This window comes from Littorina saxatilis, linkage group LG17, assembly GCF_037325665.1.
Source record: "Littorina saxatilis isolate snail1 linkage group LG17, US_GU_Lsax_2.0, whole genome shotgun sequence".
NCBI lineage: Eukaryota > Metazoa > Mollusca > Gastropoda > Littorinimorpha > Littorinidae > Littorina > Littorina saxatilis.
Genome location: NC_090261.1, coordinates 66,873,885 through 66,894,522, shown reverse-complemented (window position 1 = coordinate 66,894,522; position 20,638 = coordinate 66,873,885). Strand labels below are relative to the sequence as shown.

The following is a 20,638-nucleotide window of genomic DNA, read 5'->3' as shown; positions in this document are numbered from 1 at the left end:
AACAGATTTAGTCAACTACAGTACTGTATATCACTCACTCACACACACACGCACACGCACACACAATCTGAACAAACCCGGACATATTTGAGGATTTAAATCTTTCTTTTCTTTCTTTATTTGGTGTTTAACGTCGTTTTCAACCACGAAGGTTATATCGCGACGGGGAAAGGGTGGGAGATGGGATAGAGCCACTGGTTAATTGTTTCTTGTTCACAAAAGCACTAATCAAAAAATTGCTCCATGGGGCTTGCAACGTACTACAATATATTACCTTACTGGGAGAATGCAAGTTTCCAGTACAAAGGACTTAACATTTCTTACATACTGCTTGACTAAAATCTTTACAAACATTGACTATACTCTATACAAGAAACACTTAACAAGGGTAAAAGAAGAAACAGAATCCGTTAGTCGCCTCTTACGACATGCTGGGGAGCATCGGGTAAATTCTTCCCCCTATAACCCACGGGGGGGTAGGATTTAAAATCACATGTATTCACCATCAGACAATCTGTTCACATGTCCAGCTAACCTGAGGTTGTAAGACTGATATTATTAATGAATTCTTTCAATGGGCCGCTTCAAGAGCTGTCTGGCAGTGAAGCACAAAAAGAACAATGGTCAGAAATCAAACGTTATTCCTAGACAATGGCAGACTTCAAAATTAACTCTCAGCTTATTGTGACAAACTTTACTTTTTCATTGAGCAGGGCTCACCCCTTGGCAACTTCACACAGGATTCAGAAAAGGATCTGTTTGAAAGATCTTGAGAGCTGATGCTAAATGTCTTAATAACCAGCCCATTTTAGCTTGAAGAAGATTCTGTTGCCTCTTTTTCTTCCAAGTCCATATAGAATAGTTTCATATGTTTGCCTTTTCATTACGCTTTTTATTTTATTCATTAAAAAAAAAAGGCAAGTGGTCACACAGAACAGTACACATTTCATCTTAGTTCCCCTTCATTTTACTCTCTTTGGCTGGTAGCAAAGTATTCTCTTATTTAGTTCAGACAGCTCTTTCAAAACACAAAGCTTTAACATTCTTAACAAACAGAAAGTGGTTTCAAATGAGGTGGTGCAATAAATTATAGCATCTACATATATATCCTAGCAATTATCTCAGTCACTCTTGTCTACATGCACACCAGACACATTCATAACAAATAACAAATCAGCAAGCACACAGTGAACCATATAGAATGTTTGCATTCCATTTTTGCCGACCTTCCCCAAACCATCACTGCAGCTGAACTTCTATTTTACTACCATGAAGGTATACAAAAAGAAAATTCATAACAGGATCTTCAAGTAGTGATTTGACATAGACCCAGTTTCAGGTGACCCAGAGGTAAAAATATAAGTTATCGCTTTGGTTAAAATGTGAGAATTCACACAATTTTGGTCATGAGATGAAAAAATCAGTTATGTGTGGCATAGGCATCTACATTTAACACATGCAAGTGAATATAAGAGCTGAGCTTGCACATCCCAATCATCATAAATTTGTCAAAATAGGTCCTTAAATGTTTGTTGCACGTTCAAAACTTGAGGGGATGATAAAGGAAATAGAAGAAAGAATGAGTAAAAAATAAATCGTACAAAACTTAGCCCCAACCACAAGGATGCCATAACATAGAGAGGGCCGTCATCAGAGGTTCATTAACTGCTACATATCATTACAATTTTCAGTTTTCAAAGCTTCATAAATTCAGGTTTATGCTTATGTCACTTCTTTGTTTCTGATCAAATAATAATAATAAAAATAATGAGAATATTTATATGGCGCAAATCCTAAAACAGTTCTAAGCAAATAAAACAAAGCTGTCGCTGTCGGTAACAATTCAGAACAAATAACAACAACTACAAACAAAACAAAACAGCTGCACGTGGTTACACCAAACTGTCTTTTATCTTTCAGTGTGCCGTTTCCTTTCCCTCCCAAGCCAGTAGGAAAGAAAGACTGTTGAGGTATGTTAAGCTAGAGATGTCTTTCTCTGCCTGTGGTCAGTCTAACAGTAACACCGTCCAGTGAGATGTGTGCCTGTGGTCAGTCAAACAGTAACACCGTCCAGTGAGATGTCTGCCTGTGGTCAGTCAAACAGTAACACCGTCCAGTGAGATGTGTGCCTGTGGTCAGTCAAACAGTAACACCGTCCAGTGAGATGTGTGCCTGTGGTCAGTCTAACAGTAACACCGTCCAGTGAGATGTCTGCCTGTGGTCAGTCAAACAGTAACACCGTCCAGTGTCTCTTTCTTGTGGCGAGATCCTTCAGCAGTGACCACAGAGCTGTGCTGAACATCCCAAGGTCATCTTTTGTTTCAAATTATCGTGCTGCATCCACTCATCACTCTCACTTAAAAAACAAAGATCAGAAATAACTCTGTCTGGATTTGTATGGTCTGTGGAAGAGTTGTATCCCTTGAAGTAAAGGCAAACTGAGCTATGTTTAGCTCATTGGGAATAACCAGTGAAGCCACACTGTTGGCGTCACAGTGAATAATAATGTCTGATCAAAATGTTTTCAAAAGAAAAAGGCATCATATCAAGCGGACACTGTGTTGAGGGCGCCAAGTAGCTCAGTGGGTAGAGCACTTGACTTCTGATCCGCAGATCATCCAAGACTGGACGGACACTGGTCAACTTTAAAAGCAGACTCAGAGACGGTATCCATGTCCCACCCCCATGTCACCCCTGCGGCAAGACTCAGAGACGGTATCCATGTCCCACAACCATGTCACCCCTGCGGCAAGACCTCGGTCATTGTGCCAGAAGCGCATGTGGCTGATTGCACCTAAACACCCACACACATGGGATGTGCAACTCGGTTGCTGCTAGCTTTCCCCTGGGAGAAAACGACCTGAATAGCTCAGCTGGCCTCATCTTCAAGTAATACAACTTTTTTTCACAGTCCACCAAAACCCTGACAGAATTATTTCTGAAACTTGTCTATTGCAATACATATTCACGGTCAAAGTGACGGGTCAATAGTTGCGACTAGTACCACAGAAAGTGTCTGTTTGCTACATTAAAGTCAGTGGTCAAAAGTCAAACTTGAGCTTGCGTGGTGTCATGAATCGTTTAACCACCTCCTCTGTGACCTTCGCCCTCCGTTCCTGGTGCTCAGAAGTTATTTTCTGTAAAATTTCTATCAATTCTTTCTTCAAAAATCCTGTGAGAAGTTCCCCACTTGTGTAGTCCTGTTGAAAAAAAAGAAACAATCCTTTTAAGTACTTTTCTTTTTCAAATAAGATTACATTTAGTTTCACACCTACAGTGGTATTTCTTCCATACAGAAGTGTGTAATAAATAACACTCAACACTGTCCATTCAATTGAACAAACTAAAACTTAACTGGGACTAATTTCCCAATGACACTGTTATTCACACAAACTTATTAATTCACAGTCAATAATAGTAGTTACCAATAAGTACAGGCAAATAACCTACAATTTCAACTAGTCGATCATCATTGAAAATGCAATGCTAATGACCATTGTCAATTCATACTGTACCAACAAAGACAAAAACAATGTGTACAAAAAGCCAAACCTGACGAATCTTTTCCAGCTTTTCGTCATCCTCCAGGAAGAATCGCAGGTACTGGAATGACACGTCCACGTCACAGTTGCCGCCGTACTTACGATGCTCCTCCGTCGTGTCTCGCCCTCCAGAGAATGCGTACTTGTTGACCTGCGTAGAGAAAAAAATTGTGGATAACGTACAAACAAGGAATATGGCCAGGAAGCCTACACACCTGTGGGATCACACATCATCTCTCTTGACATTCAATTTTCTTTTCTTTTTTTCCTTTTTGTTTGCTTGTTGAACGTTTTGTGGTGAATTTACTATCTGTGTTATTGGAACTCTTTGGACAACACTCTCATGTCCCAAACCAGCAAAATTATCACAGTCCCAACAGTTGGGTTCACTGTAGAAGTGTGTTTGTGTGAGACTGTACCTTGTTCTTGATGGACTTGGCGGTGTTGGGTTCACTGTACAAGCAGGGGCGGATCTGGGTTTTGAAAGGGGGGGGGTGCAAAGTTCTTTTTTTTTTTTTTTTTTTTTGTATCTTATCAGCGAAGTGCCGAACCGATGGCGCGAAGCGCCGAGCATGCTAGGGGGGTCCGGGGGCATGCCCCCCCGGAATTTTTTTTTAAAAAGGAAGCAAAATTGTGCAATCTGGTGCAATCTGAGCGTGTAAAGTGCTATTTTCAGGTGATACATTTTTCTTCTTTTTCTTTTTTTGTCCCGCTGGGGGGGGGGGGGGTGCAATTGCACCCATTGCACCCCCCCCCCCAGATCCGCCCCTGACAAGTGTGTTTGTGCGAGACTGTACCTTGTTCTTGATGGACTTGGCGGCGTAGGGTTCACTGTGCAAGTGTGTTTGTGTGAGACTGTACCTTGTTCTTGATGGACTTGGCGGTGTGGGGTTCACTGTACAAGTGTGTTTGTGTGAGACCGTAACTTGTTCTTGATGGACTTGGCGGTGTCGGATTCACTGTAGAAGTGTGTTTGTGTGAGACCGTACCTTGTTCTTGATGGACTTGGCGGTGTCGGGTTCACTGTAGAAGTGTGTTTGTGTGAGACCGTACCTTGTTCTTGATGGACTTGGCGGTGTCGGGTTCACTGTAGAAGTGTGTTTGTGTGAGACCGTACCTTGTTCTTGATGGACTTGGCGGTGTCGGGTTCACTGTAGAAGTGTGTTTGTGTGAGACTGTACCTTGTTCTTGATGGACTTGGCGGTGTCGGATTCACTGTAGAAGTGTGTTTGTGTGAGACCGTACCTTGTTCTTGATGGACTTGGCGGTGTCGGGTTCACTGTAGAAGTGTGTTTGTGTGAGACCGTACCTTGTTCTTGATGGACTTGGCGGTGTCGGGTTCACTGTAGAAGTGTGTTTGTGTGAGACCGCACCTTGTTCTTGATGGACTTGGCGGTGTTGGGTTCACTGTACAAGTGTGTTTGTGTGAGACCGTACCTTGTTCTTGATGGACTTGGCGGTGTCGGTGAGGAAGATGGAGGAGTTGGGTTCACTGGCGCTCATCTTGGTCTTGGGTCCCTGCAGGGCGGGGAAGAACTTGGAGTGGATCAGAGCGGGTTTGGGGTAGCCGAGACGTGGCGCCACGTCTCGCGTCATTCGGAAATACGGGTCCTGAAAAAGTGGACATTACTGTCATTTCACTAAACTGGACCAGCCACTGTTTGTATCCATCTGCACTTTCGTAAATTAAAAATTTTAGTAGTAAATTTTCATTTGATTAATATACTTACCCAACTCACATATAGCAATTAACCCTAGTTCAGTGCTGGTTACGCTGTACGCGTCCCCTTGGTAACCAAGGGAGACCACTCTAAAAAGAGAGTGACCTATCCCATAATGCCAGACTAACCACTAGCCTGACTTCCGTATGCGCGCGCATACACCACCATCTTATCATTCCAAAACGAAGCCCAACTCACTTCTTTTTTAGACCCCCATACCACCACAGCGGGGAGGCGGGAGGGAATAAACGATGTGAGTTGGGTAAGTATATTAATCAAATGAAAATTTACTACTAAAATTTTTAATTAAATTACATATCTTACCCAACTCACATATAGCAGATTGCTATCATAGGAGGAGGGTACTCACCAAATCAACCCACAAGAAACCGCCCTGCAGCCACCAAAGAGGGCCAAGCAGAGTGGGAATCTAGTGGAATTATGATATTAGGACCTGTCCCGCGGCTACCATAACAGATAGCGCGGAAATGTCGCCCTGTCTCAAGACACCTCTGAGGAAGAAGTTTCTAAAAAACCACCTCAGACCGCCAGTAAGCCTACTCCAGTCTTCAGCCTAAATGACCCGACCGGAGGACTGTCAAAGAGGAGGCCCATGCCCTTGCCTCATACGTCCCAGCTACAGAGAGAGGCAAAACTGCCCTAACAACCCCAGACTATGTTTATCAGCAGGTAAAAAACCTGTCTGATCAAACTGGAGAATCCCTTGGTTCAAATTAAATTCACAATATCCTTACACCTTGCTGTGTTAAGTGATATCCTAAAAGATTCTGGCCTCCTGAACCAAGCCAACATCTTGCCAGTATCTAGCCTACAGCTACAATAGCTGGCAGACCGAAAGATCTGAACTGCCGGGCACCAGATACGTCCCGTAGGTAAACATTTTAAAAGGCATTTCCTGATGTCTAGTAAACGTGTACTATAATAGCGGGTACCTAAAATATCCCGCCATTAGAACCTCATGCCCAAGTACTCGCACGTTCAATGAGCTGCATTAATGACTTATGTAAGTCTCTCAGACTTGAGAACAGGTAAAGAAGAGGCCCACACTCTGACTTCTTGAGTCTGTGCTGCCTGAAGAAGGAAGACTGATTGCCCCCCCCCCTTTTTCTTGCCACCACTGTAGGCATGCCTAATCAACGTGGCAGACCATCTAGCCAAGGCTGACTTCACTAAGTCAATGCCTCCACGAGAGTTGATGGAAATAAATAAAAACCCTTGTTCTGATGATCTAAACTAATCAGAGCGAGTAAGAAAAATATTCAACTTGAAAAGTTCAAAAGGCTAATAGGGCTCTAGCAGAGCCGAAATAAAGCAAAAGGATTGAATTGTATTATCAGAGCTGGTTCCCCAGGTTTCTAAATACTCGTCCGAAATTCGAACAAAACCTAAGCACTATAGATCAGTCTTTCTCCAAAGAAATGTCTATAGCAAAACCCGATAGAAAAACGAACTTACTCCCACCTCCCTCGGAAGCTACCAGAGTAAGTATGACCGCTTCCCGTGCTAAGATTAGTAAGGCTAATATTGCCAGGGATTCAACAAACCGATCTCAAAAGCTCCAAAACTAGGAGCCAATCTCAAGTCGGGACTGGAGATCTGCTTTCGGCCAACCAACAGGGAGGCTTCCCTAGTCACGCTGGCTACAAAGAGCCCACGAGAAAAAAATTTCCCAGCCTAGCCAGTCCAGTGCAACTGATATCGCGTAACGTCTCAAAACAGAGACATGGGAGAAAATTCGGAAAGCCAAAATAGGAGGTTCGCCACCTGCAATGAACGGAGAGAAGTGGAGTTCTTTCCGTTAAAATTACGTCCTTTGTTTCAAGCCAGTCAATGTGATATGAAAACTAAGACGCTGACCCCTATGGGGTCTCTAGACCAAATCCGGAGTTGAGGCAGAAGCCCCTGAGCGTCTCCATGACTCCCGAACAGTAGACACCCGTGTGGCTCAAGTGTAAACAACGGCGCCCTCCCGACAGCCCTAAAGGCCTTAAGGGCTGTCAACCAATGAGAATGGGCCCATAGTGTGCGACCCACAAGCCGCACACAGTAAAATCAAGAGTATTAACCGGGAACGGGGAGACGAACATTTAGCAGAAGGTGATAGTACCATGAGGCAAAAAACTTCTATCAGCGGCACCTCCAACACCACCAGAAGGAGTAGAAGCGCATAGAGAGATAGAGTCCAATCCGTGTGGACCTACTCGGCCAACTGACTTAGAGAGTCTGCCAAGCCATAGAGCCTCTCCGGAAGGTACTTCACTGCTAAAAAGAACTAGTGGTGGTAACACCACAACAAAATCTCGCATGCTCGATGTGGCCACAATAAGGAGCGAGATGCCCCCCCTTTGCTTATTGAGAAACCAGGCCACTGAGGTGCTGTCTGACTGAAACAACACATGTTATCCCCTGACATTTGTGCCCCCAAACGTGGAAGAAAACATCAACACGATCTTCGTAAAAGACCCAAGGAAGGACCCCAATAAAGTGATAGTCCTAATCCGCCTCCGGCCGCTGTGTAAAACACGAAGGCAGAAAGAAAAGTGAATCCAAGCACTCAGACTCCAGTTGACATAACTGTCAATAGTATGAACGAAAACGTGCTATTGTTTGCCCACTGAACCCGACCAGTAAGAAGCCCCGAGGGGATAAAATGGTGGGTATTTGGCAACGTGACAAGCCGGGAAGAAGCTAACAGCAGAAGCTGAGAACAGCCAGCTTAGCGCTTTTCCTTGATAAGACAGACCGAGGGCTTTTCTTTGCTGTGAGCTTCCCTTTGATAGGGAAGAGTCCACTCGCAAAGAAGAGGAAACGAAAGAAAATCCTCACGCAAGGGAGAGATTAACGACTCCCAACAGAACAATACTGTCGGCCGAGGCCTTCTCCCAGGCGAACAGCAAAGCTAAATCCTTTAAAAATGTGTCTTCTACAGCCCGGGGAAAATTGTTCTTACAAACAGACAGTTTCCCCTTGCTATACACATCCCAAAAAAGGACGCCCGTCAACCCCAGGCTACCCGGGGGTAGTTCCGTAGGCAGAACAAAAGAAAACCTTAAGTTCCTAGGCTTGGCGCTAACCGAGCCTACGCAACACGCTCAGCGAGCGATGCGCTACTTGAGCGGATGACGCAAGCTAAAGCCACACCGCAACAGGTGCTCAGCCAAGCGCTGCTTCGAAGGAAGAAGAGAGGAAGTAGACTCGTAAGAAACCTTCCGCAATTCCACCCACCACCGATGAAGGAGCTAAAAACTAGACGTTCAAAGACTTCCCTTCAAAGGCTCAAATCAGCTAAAGGAGCCGCAAACCGCAGCAATCAAAGCCTCCCCAAAAGCTGCCAGCAAAGGCAGAGGTGGGGCCAAAACAACGTTAGAGTACGCAGATTGATCCTGAGGAGGAACAAACACGCCAAAAAAGATGGAGAAAAAACGGCATATGACGATGCTACCGCTAACCCCTTCGGGAAAGTAGCGTGTAGCAACCCCTGCTGCCAGCGCCAAAAAGACGGCAGCTTAGCCGAAAGGCAAAAAGAGGTATCACCCTCTGCCACAGAAGCCCATCTTCTATACCCTCATCATCCTGTTCAGCAGTATCCCAACGAACTTCGAAAGGATGAGAACCGGCAACCAATCCCGACAGGGCAACACATGCCAAGAAGAGGGAAAGGCAGGGAAAAACCCCTGAAGCCGGAACTTCGTGAACAGATTCTCCATCCACTTGCCTCATCCCAGCTGAAAGACTGGAAGAGGAAGTGAACGCAGCCTGTGTAACGGCAGAGGAACCGCAGTAGCGGAACCTAAAGCCGAAGGCTGACGAGAGCCGCCTACCAAACACCACAGTGTTAACGGCCGAAGCCACAGCCGCAAAAACGGCAGCGGAACCGGCCGTGGATTGCTGCCGTTTCAGTTGCAAGCACCACTGCGCTTGAACTTAGACGGCAACAGGAACCCGACGCCATCCGTCAAAGCGTAAGCACCATCGTCCAGACAGCCTTCATGCACCTCAGCGCAATCCGGAAGTTGACGCCCTGCTTGACTGCCATAGTCAAACAGAGAGCCATCTTTACTGTCTTCTTCCTGCCCCCAGGGCGGAAGCGGAAGCCGCACCGACTGACCAACGTCCAACGACGCGGCAGAAAGCATCAACCTTCCGTACCCTCTACAGTGTCCCTACCCCCCCCTGACCGGCCGCTTAGCGGCGATGGCCAGACGGGGTATCAGAACTTTCACCCGTGAGCGCGATGCCCGTGGCTACTTTTGACTGTAGACGCGCTACACTTTCCCCGGAGAACCCGGGTACTCGTGTAGCAGACCAACCCTGTGACAGTGACCCCCTGCTTGACTGCCATAGTCAAACAGAGAGCCATCTTAACTGTCTTCTTCCTGCCCCCAGGGCGGAAGCGGAAGCCGCACAGACTAACCAAACGTCAAATGACGCGGCAGAAAGCAACAACCTTCCGTACGCTCTACAGTGTCCCTACCCCCCCCTGACCGGCCGCTTAGCGGTCGATGGCCAGGCGGAGTATCAGAACTTTCACCCGCGAGCGCGATGCCCATGGCTACTTTTTACTGTAGACGCGCTACACTTTCCCCGGAGAACCCGGGTACTCGTGTAGCAGACATACCTTGTGACAGCGAACCACCAGGAGACGGCACACCCAACGAAAGTGGGATAACCTTGTCCCCATCCCGAACAGCGTGAACATCCGCTCTGGTCACCGCAGCGGAAGGGCCCGCCACAAACTTGGCCAAAGATGACGATCCTGTCACCCCGGGAGGGAGTGAACGGAGTTCAGCTCGCGTAGACGAAAATTCTTCCGCCAGTGAAGATACCTGTGAACAAAGTGCAAGCAAAAGCGAAGCCACGTCCGCGGCCGCCAGCCCAGAAAACAGCAGAAGCAGAAACCGCTTTAGCCGGCTCAGCAACATGAGCGGCCATAACCAAAGGCTACTCCGGCAAAATGGCCGCCGACAAAATGGCGGCATAAGGCATGTCTAGCAAAACATCAACACATTAGCCTGAGTCAAGTTCAAACACCGCCGACGGTTTGTTTAGATTATCTAGGCGTCTTTTCGGAGGAGAGGACTCAGCAGCACCTGCTTAGAACTCTGCCCCAACCAAACGGTATCAGCCATAGCAAGACAGACTTGGTCAAAAAATTTCAGAAAAAATTTTCAGAAAATTTCACAAGTCCAAAATGGCCAAACAACGCCTTAAAACAAGTACAAAACAAGAACAATCTCACCTCAATACAGTAGCAAGGTAAGACGACGAAAGAATACCAAGGAGAAGAAACCCGGTCCCACAGACCAAGCAATATCGGCTGAACAACAGCCAGAGCGTACGTAAATGCGACCAGCCAGTCTGACGCTGAGTTTTGGAATGATAAGATGGTGGTGTATGCGCGCGCATACGGAAGTCAGGCTAGTGGTTAGTCTGGCATTATGGGATAGGTCACTCTCTTTTTAGAGTGGTCTCCCTTGGTTACCAAGGGGACGCGTACAGCGTAACCAGCACTGAACTAGGGTTAATTGCTATATGTGAGTTGGGTAAGATATGTAATTTAATTCCGTTTCGTAACCGTCACTGGACGAACTGTCATTTTTTTCACCGCGATACACTGTTCATTGCGAAGATCTTCCTTGGTAATTCGTTCCAATTCCGCATACTTTTTGTTGTCAAGAAACAACTCGAAGGAAAGTTTAAAACTCATCATCCTCCATCTTGCTTGTCGAAGCGCTAAAGTACTTATCGATGCAAAAACAAAAGCAGAAAACTTCGACGAAACCGACTCAAATGCAGCGCAGACGACACGACAAGATAACGGAAGGAAGTGAGCCTCGCTTTGGCTCAAGTGCCGTTAAAAATACCGTTATTCTCATATGCAAATACGAACGAGAAGTTGGTCATACGAACAAGCCTTGTGCTGGCGACGCAAATCGCCGCTGGCTGGCAAAGGGGGGGGGGGGGGGAATGGCTGGGCGACGAAAATCGCCGCTGGCGTGCTAAAGGTTAAGGAAGACAAATGATTTAACTACTAGAAAGAATCTTAAACAAATGAGGCAGAGTACTGTTTAGAGATCTGATAAACAAAGGCAAGTTAGCACTCTAAATGCCTACGACATGTGTAATATATAGTAAGTGAGAGTTATTTGGAAGCAATCTCCTGGCACCTGAGAAAATAACAAGCATTAAAATTAACAATGGACTTCCATCCTCATGTCCTATGCATTTAGAGCGCTTACTTCCCTTTGTTAATCAGACTTAACTATAAGACCACTGCACCCATCATAATCTCATCAAGCTGTCTGGGACCACAGGGAACCACAAACCTGGTCAATGGCGCAGGGAATGAGACACGGGACGTTGGTCCTGCCGTTGAAGATGTGCGGGAAGGAAGAACTGAAGCTGGGTGCGGCCTGGATGGCGGGGAAAGAATTCTTGCCAATGTTGGATTCACCGTTGAAGCCAAAGATTCCCCAGGCCTGGTTGTTGGTGACCCTTCTCTGGATCCTGCATATTGTCTTGTAGAACTCTCCCCTGTACACAACAAGACACTCAAATACAACTATATACATGTTCAAACACAACAAGACATTCAAATGTACAAACACAAGAAGACACTCAAATGTACAAAATTAATATTTCCAAACAAACAAGCAAGGAAAGAGAAGGGGGTGAAGGTTAGGGCTGTGAAGAAAACTCAACTTGTCAACATCCCTGGTTTTTCACAGCTACTTCAAAAGTCTCTATCCTTTATCAAAGAAATGCTAACAGGAAAACAATTCTGCTGAACCAGATTCCATTCCAACAAACAAACAAATGGAAGCAGCAAAACAAAAACAAAATAAATGAAATAAAAATCTCAGAACAACAGAAGTATCTGTTTTTTCCCAAACTGATTTGTAACTTACATCTGAAGGTTTCTTCCCCTTACCATGTGTCATTACATAGAGTGCGAATGTCAGGGCTATTTGTTCAGTTTCTAGAACATGAAAAGTGTTCAAAAACAAAAAGGAAAAAAGGTTTACCCCATGTAGTCAAAATCACTGAAGATGAAGGTTTTCTCCTCGTCAAATCCACAAGCAATGATGTCTTTGGCGTTTTCATAGGACAGCCTATGTGCTTCCTCATCAGTGAGATCTTTCCACAGGTATTTTTCATCATCTGTCAGCTGGATCACCAGCGGCACATCAAACGTGTCCTGTAGCCACCTGCAGAAACAAGACAAGATACATGCAGGGATGTTGCTAGGAAAACCAAAAGATTTACTTGATGTTACGAGCATAAGGAGACAAGCTCATTGAAACATAATCTTAATCTCTTCCCAACAAATCACACTTACCGGGGGTGCGCTATGTCACCTGAGAACCCATCTCTACGATTTATTTAACTTTACCACCATAAGGAGACCATCTCATTGAAACAAAATCCCATTCTCTGCTAACAAACATACCAATAGCAGTCCAGATTGCCTTGAAAAAATTCCCAAAGGACAATAAGATATAAACCAAATACTAAAAATATTTTAAAAAGTGCAAAATACCAAATACTGAACACAGTTCATGCACACAAGACAAAGAAAGCCCAAACACAAAAGGCCCGACAGAGTAGAGTACTGACCATGATGGACACAGACACGCTTGAAATAAAATAAAAAAAACCAGATACACTGCTAACATTCCAAACCAAGAATTAAAAAACCAAGAAAGGTTAAATCATTGGAACATATCATTCAGGCTGATACAAAACAAGCACAAGAACCACAATGTAACGGCCTTTAAAGGTTAAATCATTGGAACATTTCATTCCGGCCGATACAAAACAAGCACAAGAACCACAATGTAACGGCCTTTAAAGGTTAAATCATTGGAACATATCATTCAGGCTGATACAAAACAAGCACAAGAACCACAATGTAACGGCCTTTAAAGGTTAAATCATTGGAACATTTCATTCCGGCCGATACAAAACAAGCACAAGAACCACAATGTAACGGCCTTTAAAGGTTAAATCATTGGAACATATCATTCAGGCTGATACAAAACAAGCACAAGAACCACAATGTAACGGCCTTTAAAGGTTAAATCATTGGAACATTTCATTCAGGCCGATACAAAACAAGCACAAGAACCACAATGTAACGGCCTTTAAAGGTTAAATCATTGGAACATTTCATTCAGGCCGATACAAAACAAGCACAAGAACCACAATGTAACGGCCTTTAAAGGTTAAATCATTGGAACATATCATTCCGGCCGATACAAAACAAGCACAAGAACCACAATGTAACGGCCTTTAAAGGTTAAATCATTGGAACATATCATTCAGGCTGATACAAAACAAGCACAAGAACCACAATGTAACGGCCTTTAAAGCGCACAAACAAGAGACACACCAGACAAAACTAGTGTGACTTATCTGTTAAGGCGGTCCTTCATTGAGCCCCAAGTCGACTTCGCGAAGTCTGCACAGTCTTTTTTATCGAAACCTTAGAGCCAAAGCTTCGTGTGACCAGCTTCGCCAGGTATACTTCGCGTTGTTGACTTCGCCCAGTTAATTTGAGGCCTTAGACTATCTCCAAAATGGTCATAGCAATGACAGAACAATGACTTAGGTCAAGGTTCTTGTGATTGTTTTGTTCTGAATTAAACAATCCAATAATTCATCTTGGTTTTTTTATTTTTCCACACTCACTTGGTCATGATGAAGGGCACCAGATGACCGAGGTGCATGGCGTCCGAGGATGGACCTCGCCCGGTGTACAGGTAGAACGGCTGTTTCTTCTCGTACATTTCTATCAGCGCATACATGTCTCTGCACAATACAAGCCTCACACTCACAGCAAGCAGCAAAGGATCTGATTACTCTCGTTTAGAAATTACAGTCTTGTGTGTGCGAGTGTGTGTGTGTGTTTTATGCAAGAGCGTCAGTTACTGTGATGTATATATAAATTAAGCTTTTTTATCATGTCTTTGTGTTATCAGAAATGCGATTTGGTGCCAAAAGAAATGTTTGTGTAAAATGAAAATGGACATTAAAGTTTTCTTAACTTATCTTATGTCAGCTTCATTCTCCCCTCTCAGTCTGCCATTTTTTTCATTCTTAGGCAGACGATTTTATATTTTCATGAGAATCTGAATCTGTTTCTCCTAGTCCTACCCATTCGTTGGCAATGTTTTTGTTTTTTTAAATTACAATTGTACAAAAGCAGAATTTTAAAACGAAACGTTCACCAAATGTAACCATAAAAAATATACCTGTGTGAGAAAAATATTCCTCTTCTCAAGAAGTGATGGACAGGCTTGCCAGTGGCTTTCTCAATTCTCTGTATCAAGGCATCATCAATTTTGCTGCTTCCAAACCGTTCTGAAACAAAAACCACACTACAAGCATATGGATATAAAAGGAATGCTGATTAACAAAATAACTGAACTCTTTCTGGAAGCTTTCAGTTTCAGCTTGTGTGTCCATTGTCATCAAGGGGAGATAACTGTTTAAAGCTAGGAGGCCTTCATGACCAACACAGCTATCTCCAAAAACAGCCCCGTGGAAGTAATAATGTCACACACTGAAAGAAGAGTAAACATTTTAGATTCATTCCGTGTGACGGTGAAATTTACACAGGGCTATTAAGGAAGACACACTTTTCCCCCCTCTCTCACAAAACTCTAAATCCTGATACTTCTGCGTAATCTTCTTTAGACATTTGTTGGATTTTTATTTGGGAAGATATCTGGGAGACAGACCTTTGTAGTCACTGTGCCTTGTTTGTCACAGATTCTTTAACATGATAGTTTATGATAGTTTAAACATCATTGTATTGTATACATCATACCAACCGAAAGGCTGAATTCCTAATAAGCTGTTTATGTTGTGTTATGTTATGTTATGAACATGTTTTGATAAAACAGACTTAATGTCCATAAAATCAGATTTTGCTGTACAGACACAAGCGAACACAAAAATGTATACACAGTTTCAGACTAGATCTACTGAGGGCCCCAAAGGGTTTAAAATCGTGATCGTGATTGGCGTTTTTTGACCTTTCTGTGACCGTGATTGCCGAAATTTCCATTTCTGTGATCGTGATGGGACTTTGCCCGTGATCCGTGATGACAAAAAAATCAAGTCTCGTGATCGTGATCGTCATTTGTTTTCGTGATCGTGATGGGCATTATTGCAAAGCATTTTATTTTCAACGTACATTTTTCACAGCTGTATCACTCTATGATCCTCTATTCGTCAAGGAGCCAATCCCGATTGAAGGGAAGCAACAACACATTCAGAAATATGATTTTGACAGAGATCCAATCAGAAGGCAAATTGCAAAAGTCTGCCAAACTTCATCCAATGGAAGGGCTTCGTGCAAAAGTTTTGAGTGCATTCAGTCAAATTCGAATTCGAAGATCAAAAATGGCGTGCAGCGGTACTGTCATCGAACTTCTGTTATATTTTGTGGATTCAAGCCAGACCAAAGCAGGCGGCGAGAATGCCTTCCTTCTACGGGTCGGTCTTTCCGAAGACGAAATATCAAGGTATGTTGATTTATGTTGCTCTATGACTGTTCTGAATGTAGGCAAAGATCTTGAAATTTGTTCAAGATCTTTGAGTTTGAGTGAGATCATTGACATTGTCGACATTGCCACGTCCGGCTGTCACTCGCTCAGCGTGACCTCAACTGGCTCGAGATCGAGTCTGCGTGTAGCCAAAACCGAAACTAGAAATGTGTTTTTTCATCAGTCCCAGCAACGTGGACACGCTTGGCATAGATTCTAATTGTCGCTTCTTTGCATTAAGCTTGGATTTATTTTAGCGCCTGTAAACTTTAATATCAACAATGGGTTAAATTCAGAAACAATGGCGGGGAGACGTGCCAGTTTGGGTCACTGATCCTCATGTCAAAGACGATCAAAGTCATGTTCGTTGGGGATTTTGTCAGGCATGCTACTTTTCCAGTAATTGCCGGAAATTCGATAAAGCCGTTTTCAAAATCCGGTAAAGTCAAATTTATTCCGGTGAAGTTGAAAAATTTCCGCAAAAACGATCCGTGTGAATATCGCGCAACTCGACCGGGCGCCGGTCTGAATGAAGCCACTGTGATGAAGCCAGCCCACAGTAGTGTCGTTTTCACCAGTTTGGAGGTGTGTTGAATGGTGGTGGGGGGAGGCTAAAATGGGATTTTTAACAAGATCACAACACTATTACAGCCTCCCTGAAAATGATGCCCAGAATGCACCAGATTGCACAGATTTTAACCGTTTTTTTAACAAAATGTCGGGGGGGGGGGGGGGGGCATGCCCCCGGACCCCCCCTAGTTGGCTCGCCTGCTTCGCAGGCTCAGGCTTATGGCTTCGCCACTGGCACTGCGCGCTTCTTTTGGGTAAAACCATTTTTGGCCTGTAGCATTCCTGTTTGTTTTTCAAGGCCATGAAACCAGGCGATGGTGTACCTCAAATTGTATGGCAAAGTTGAAAATAAAGAACCCATCACACATACATGTACTTTAATTTCAATCCACCCAATAGTTTTTGAGAAAATAGGTTTACAAGATTTAGCTCTGGAAATGTGAAATTGTGCAAGTATATATTCATGTGTGTGAGACGGTGAGGGTGTGGGAGTTGAATGTCAGTGTATGAGTGGAGAGAGAGAGAGAGAGAGAGAGAGAGAGAGAGAGAGAGAGAGAGAGAGAGAGAGAGAGAGAGAGAAAACAATGAAAACAACATTCTTGTTACTGATTACAAATCATGATATTATTTCTATGTGTGTATGAAAGAGAATTCAAAAAATAATAAGAAGAAAGTGCAACAGTTCTCACTTTGTGTTGAATAAACAATAGATGCAGAGGGGCGAATTACTGTGTGGTTGTGTTTACTTTGACACGTGCTTTCTGTACATGCAACTTTTACCGTGACCGTGATTTGCCACTGGTGTTCGTGATCGTGAAAACAAAAATCAAGCCTTGGTAACTGTGATCGTGAAAGCTAAAATTTCCCTTCCCGTGATCGTGATGATACCCCCCCTTTGGGGCCCTCTCTACTTACTGATCAGTTTGTCATAATCAACACCAGTTTCCGATGAACTTTGCACATTCCATGGATCAACAATATCGTCTTGCTCCTTCGCTGCATCCCCGATCTTCACGTCCTCCATAGCTTTTGTGGATTCTTCTGTTGCCATTCTACCTGTACAAAAAGAAAACACAGGTGTGACAGCAGACTACAAAGACTTGTCAACTATGCATGTGATTGTAGTGTATTAATAGAGTTACTGCCCTTGAACCGGGGGGGTTGCTCTCCCCTGTATCACGGCCATGTGAGAAGTACGAAATAAATCGGCTGTTCATTGAAACCGTCTTCGAAGTGTTTGTATGCCTAGAGCATGACTGGAATATGGTAGTTGCATCAGACAACACTATTCTACAATTGGCGACGAGGAAAAGGAGTGTGAACAAGGTGAGAAGCGGCATTTTTCTGTCAAGAACTTTCGTGTGAATCAGAAAGAATTTTCCAGACTGCGTGACGTCATCCGACCACGTGCGCGAGAGAAAAGATGGCAGGAAATGGAAATGATAACGCTGACGCTGTTCCTCAGCAGAGAGTAATGAGCTGTGCTAGTGGCATAGGAAGTGTAGGACCATTTGATCCAAAAGGCGATCCATCTAGTGTCTCTACAAGATGGACGAGGTGGAAGAGAGGTTTTGAACTTTTTCTGGTGGCAAGGGGTGAGACTCCGGAAGGTCAGAAAAAAGCGCTGTTACTCCACTGTGCAGGCTTCGAAGTTCAGGACACTTTTGACACTCTACCAGAAAGAGGTGACAGCTATGATGAAGCTGTGGCAGCACTTGATGCGTACTTCAAACCACAACAGAACTTCACTTATGAAAGGCATGTTTTTCGGCAAATCGCACAGATGCCAGAAGAAACAACGGCTCAGTTTGTGACAAGGTTGAGACAACAAGCTACAAACTGTAATTTTGCCAACAAGGTAGATGAAAACATCAGGGATCAAGTGATCGACAAGTGTCGAGACAAAAGGCTCAAGTCAAAGTATCTGGAGAAAGGAACTTTGACCGTGAACCAACTTTTGGATATTGCGCGTGCGCATGAAGCAGCAGCGAGGCAGTTGAAGATGATGACAGACACTGATTCTGAACCTGGTCAAGAACTGGTTGGTGCTGTGTCCAGGAGAGAAAGAGGAAACAACAGACGTTGGCAAACTCATTCTGAATCTACTCATCATGGAGGTGCTAAAGGTGACCAGAAAGACAAGAAACCCCGTGAAGTCAGATCTAGTACTGACAATAAACTGTGTTACCGCTGTGGCAAATCAGGACATTGTGCCAAAGACATGACATGCCCTGCCAAAGGGAAACGCTGTGCAAAGTGCAAGAAATTGAACCATTTTGCTTTGGTATGCAAGAGTGGGAGAGTGAACACTGTCAGTGAGAATGATGGTGCTTGCAATGTTGTGCATGTTGATGATGATGATGTTTGTGCATTCACAGTAGACGGGAAAAAGTCACTTGCTGTCGTTGATGTTGTAGTAGGGGGTGTTCAGACTTCATTTGTAGTGGATTCTGGAGCAAGCAGCAACATAGTAGACAAAAGCACATGGGAAAACATGAAACAGAAGCACATCAAATGCAGATCGCATGCAAACACTACAGGAAAACAGCTGTACGCTTATGGTAGTGACACACCATTGAAGATTCTGGGCTCATTCGAGGCTGACATTTCATTGCAACATTTCTCTGAAAAGGCATGCAAGGCACAGTTTGTCGTTATAGACGGAAAGGGAGTTTCACTTCTGGGGAAAGAAACTGCAGAGAGTCTGGGGGTACTCAAAATTGGGATTTCACTTGTTGGATCTGTGAGTGAGAAACCTGAAACAAAAGCAGAATTCAAACCATTGTTTTCTGGGCTGGGAAAGTTGAAGGACACACAGATTCATTTGCACATGAAAGAAAACGCAAAACCCGTAGTTCAGTCAGCTAGAAGACTGCCGTTCAGTCTCAGATCAAAAGTCGAAGCGAAAATCAAAGAGCTCGAAGAACTCGATATCATCGAACGCGCCGAAGGACCGACTACATTTGCTAGTCCGATCGTGGTTGTGCCGAAGCCGAACGGAGATATTCGTCTCTGTGTAGACATGCGTCAATCGAACGAGGCGATCGAACGTGAACGATTCCCGATGCCGACGATTGAAGTACTGGCGGAAATGAACGGTGCGAAAGTGTTCTCAAAACTAGATCTAAATTTGGGCTTTCACCAACTCGAACTTGACGAAGAATCTCGACCAATCACGACATTCGCCACTCACATCGGGTTGTTTCGGTATAAACGACTAATGTTTGGAGTGACGTCTGCGCCGGAGATCTATCAGTACACGATACAGCAAGCGTTGCAAGGTTGCATTGGTGCTCGCAACATGACAGATGACATCATTATCTTCGCAGATACAGTCGAGGAACATGACGCGCGACTTGAAAGCGTACTCAAGAGACTGAAAGAAAAAGGGTTGACGCTGAACGCAAAGAAATGCGAATACCGGATGAATGAACTCAAGTTCATGGGGTATCTCTTATCCGAAAAGGGGGTAGGACCAACTGAAGCAAAGGTTGAAGCCGTTCAGAAGGCTGAAAGACCGACTTGCGCAACAGAAGTTCGTAGTTTCCTGGGCTTAGTGAACTTCAACGCACGTTTCATTTAGTGACCTGGCTACGAAATCGGAACCGCTGCGTAAACTGACAAGAAAGAACACTCCATTTGAATGGAATGATGAACAGGAGAGAGCGTTCAATCTCTTGAAAGAAGAGATCACAAAAGCCGAAACTCTAGGGTATTTTGACATGAACACGACCGAGACACGTATCATCGCTGATGCTAGTCCCGTGGGGCTGGGTGCAGTGCTAGTACAAACGCAGAACGGTGAAAAACGCGTGATTTCCTATGCGAGCCGTAGCCTTTCAGATGTCGAAAGACGGTACTCGCAAACAGAAAAAGAAGGTCTAGCTCCTGTGTGGGCTTGCGAAAGATTCCATCAGTATGTGTTCGGAATTGACTTCGTTCTCGAAACTGATCATCGTCCGCTTCAGTTCATTTATTCGAAGAAGTCAAAACCGTCCGCTAGGATCGAGAGATGGGTTCTCAGGCTGCAAAGCTACAACTTTCGTGTTGAATACAAACCCGGACCGCAGAGCATAGCAGATTCGTTGTCGCGACTTGTGAGAAAAGAGGAGAAACGGAACGACAGAAACGTAGCTGAAGAGTACGTTTACTTTGCGGCGGAACAAGCTGTTCCAAAAGCCATGACTGCTCGCGAAATCGAAGAAGCATCCACGGAAGATGAAGAGTTGAC

The 20,638-nt window shown here is 44.4% G+C and overlaps 1 protein-coding gene across 2 annotated transcripts in view; it reads right to left on the bottom strand.

The window, feature by feature from the left end:
• Positions 1 to 17,497, bottom strand: part of LOC138952270 (tryptophan--tRNA ligase, cytoplasmic-like) — a 306,357-nt gene extending 288,860 nt beyond the window's left edge. Inside the window, exons 1-8 of one of the 2 annotated variants that reach the window (XR_011451338.1) lie at positions 17,323 to 17,497; positions 14,539 to 14,647; positions 13,976 to 14,095; positions 12,310 to 12,492; positions 11,611 to 11,818; positions 4,980 to 5,153; positions 3,553 to 3,693; positions 2,025 to 3,200 (exon numbers count right to left, since the gene is read on the bottom strand). Coding sequence is in view for 1 of the 2 variants with exons in the window: in XM_070323900.1 (XP_070180001.1) it covers positions 3,042 to 3,200; positions 3,553 to 3,693; positions 4,980 to 5,153; positions 11,611 to 11,818; positions 12,310 to 12,492; positions 13,976 to 14,095; positions 14,539 to 14,647; positions 17,323 to 17,458 (1,230 nt within the window). In the remaining variant the exon portion in view is untranslated. Of the gene's footprint in view, positions 1 to 103; positions 3,201 to 3,552; positions 3,694 to 4,979; positions 5,154 to 11,610; positions 11,819 to 12,309; positions 12,493 to 13,975; positions 14,096 to 14,538; positions 14,648 to 17,322 lie in introns of those variants that run through there. The other variant, XM_070323900.1, reaches the window with a different exon arrangement.
• Positions 17,498 to 20,638: the final 3,141 nt, after the last annotated feature.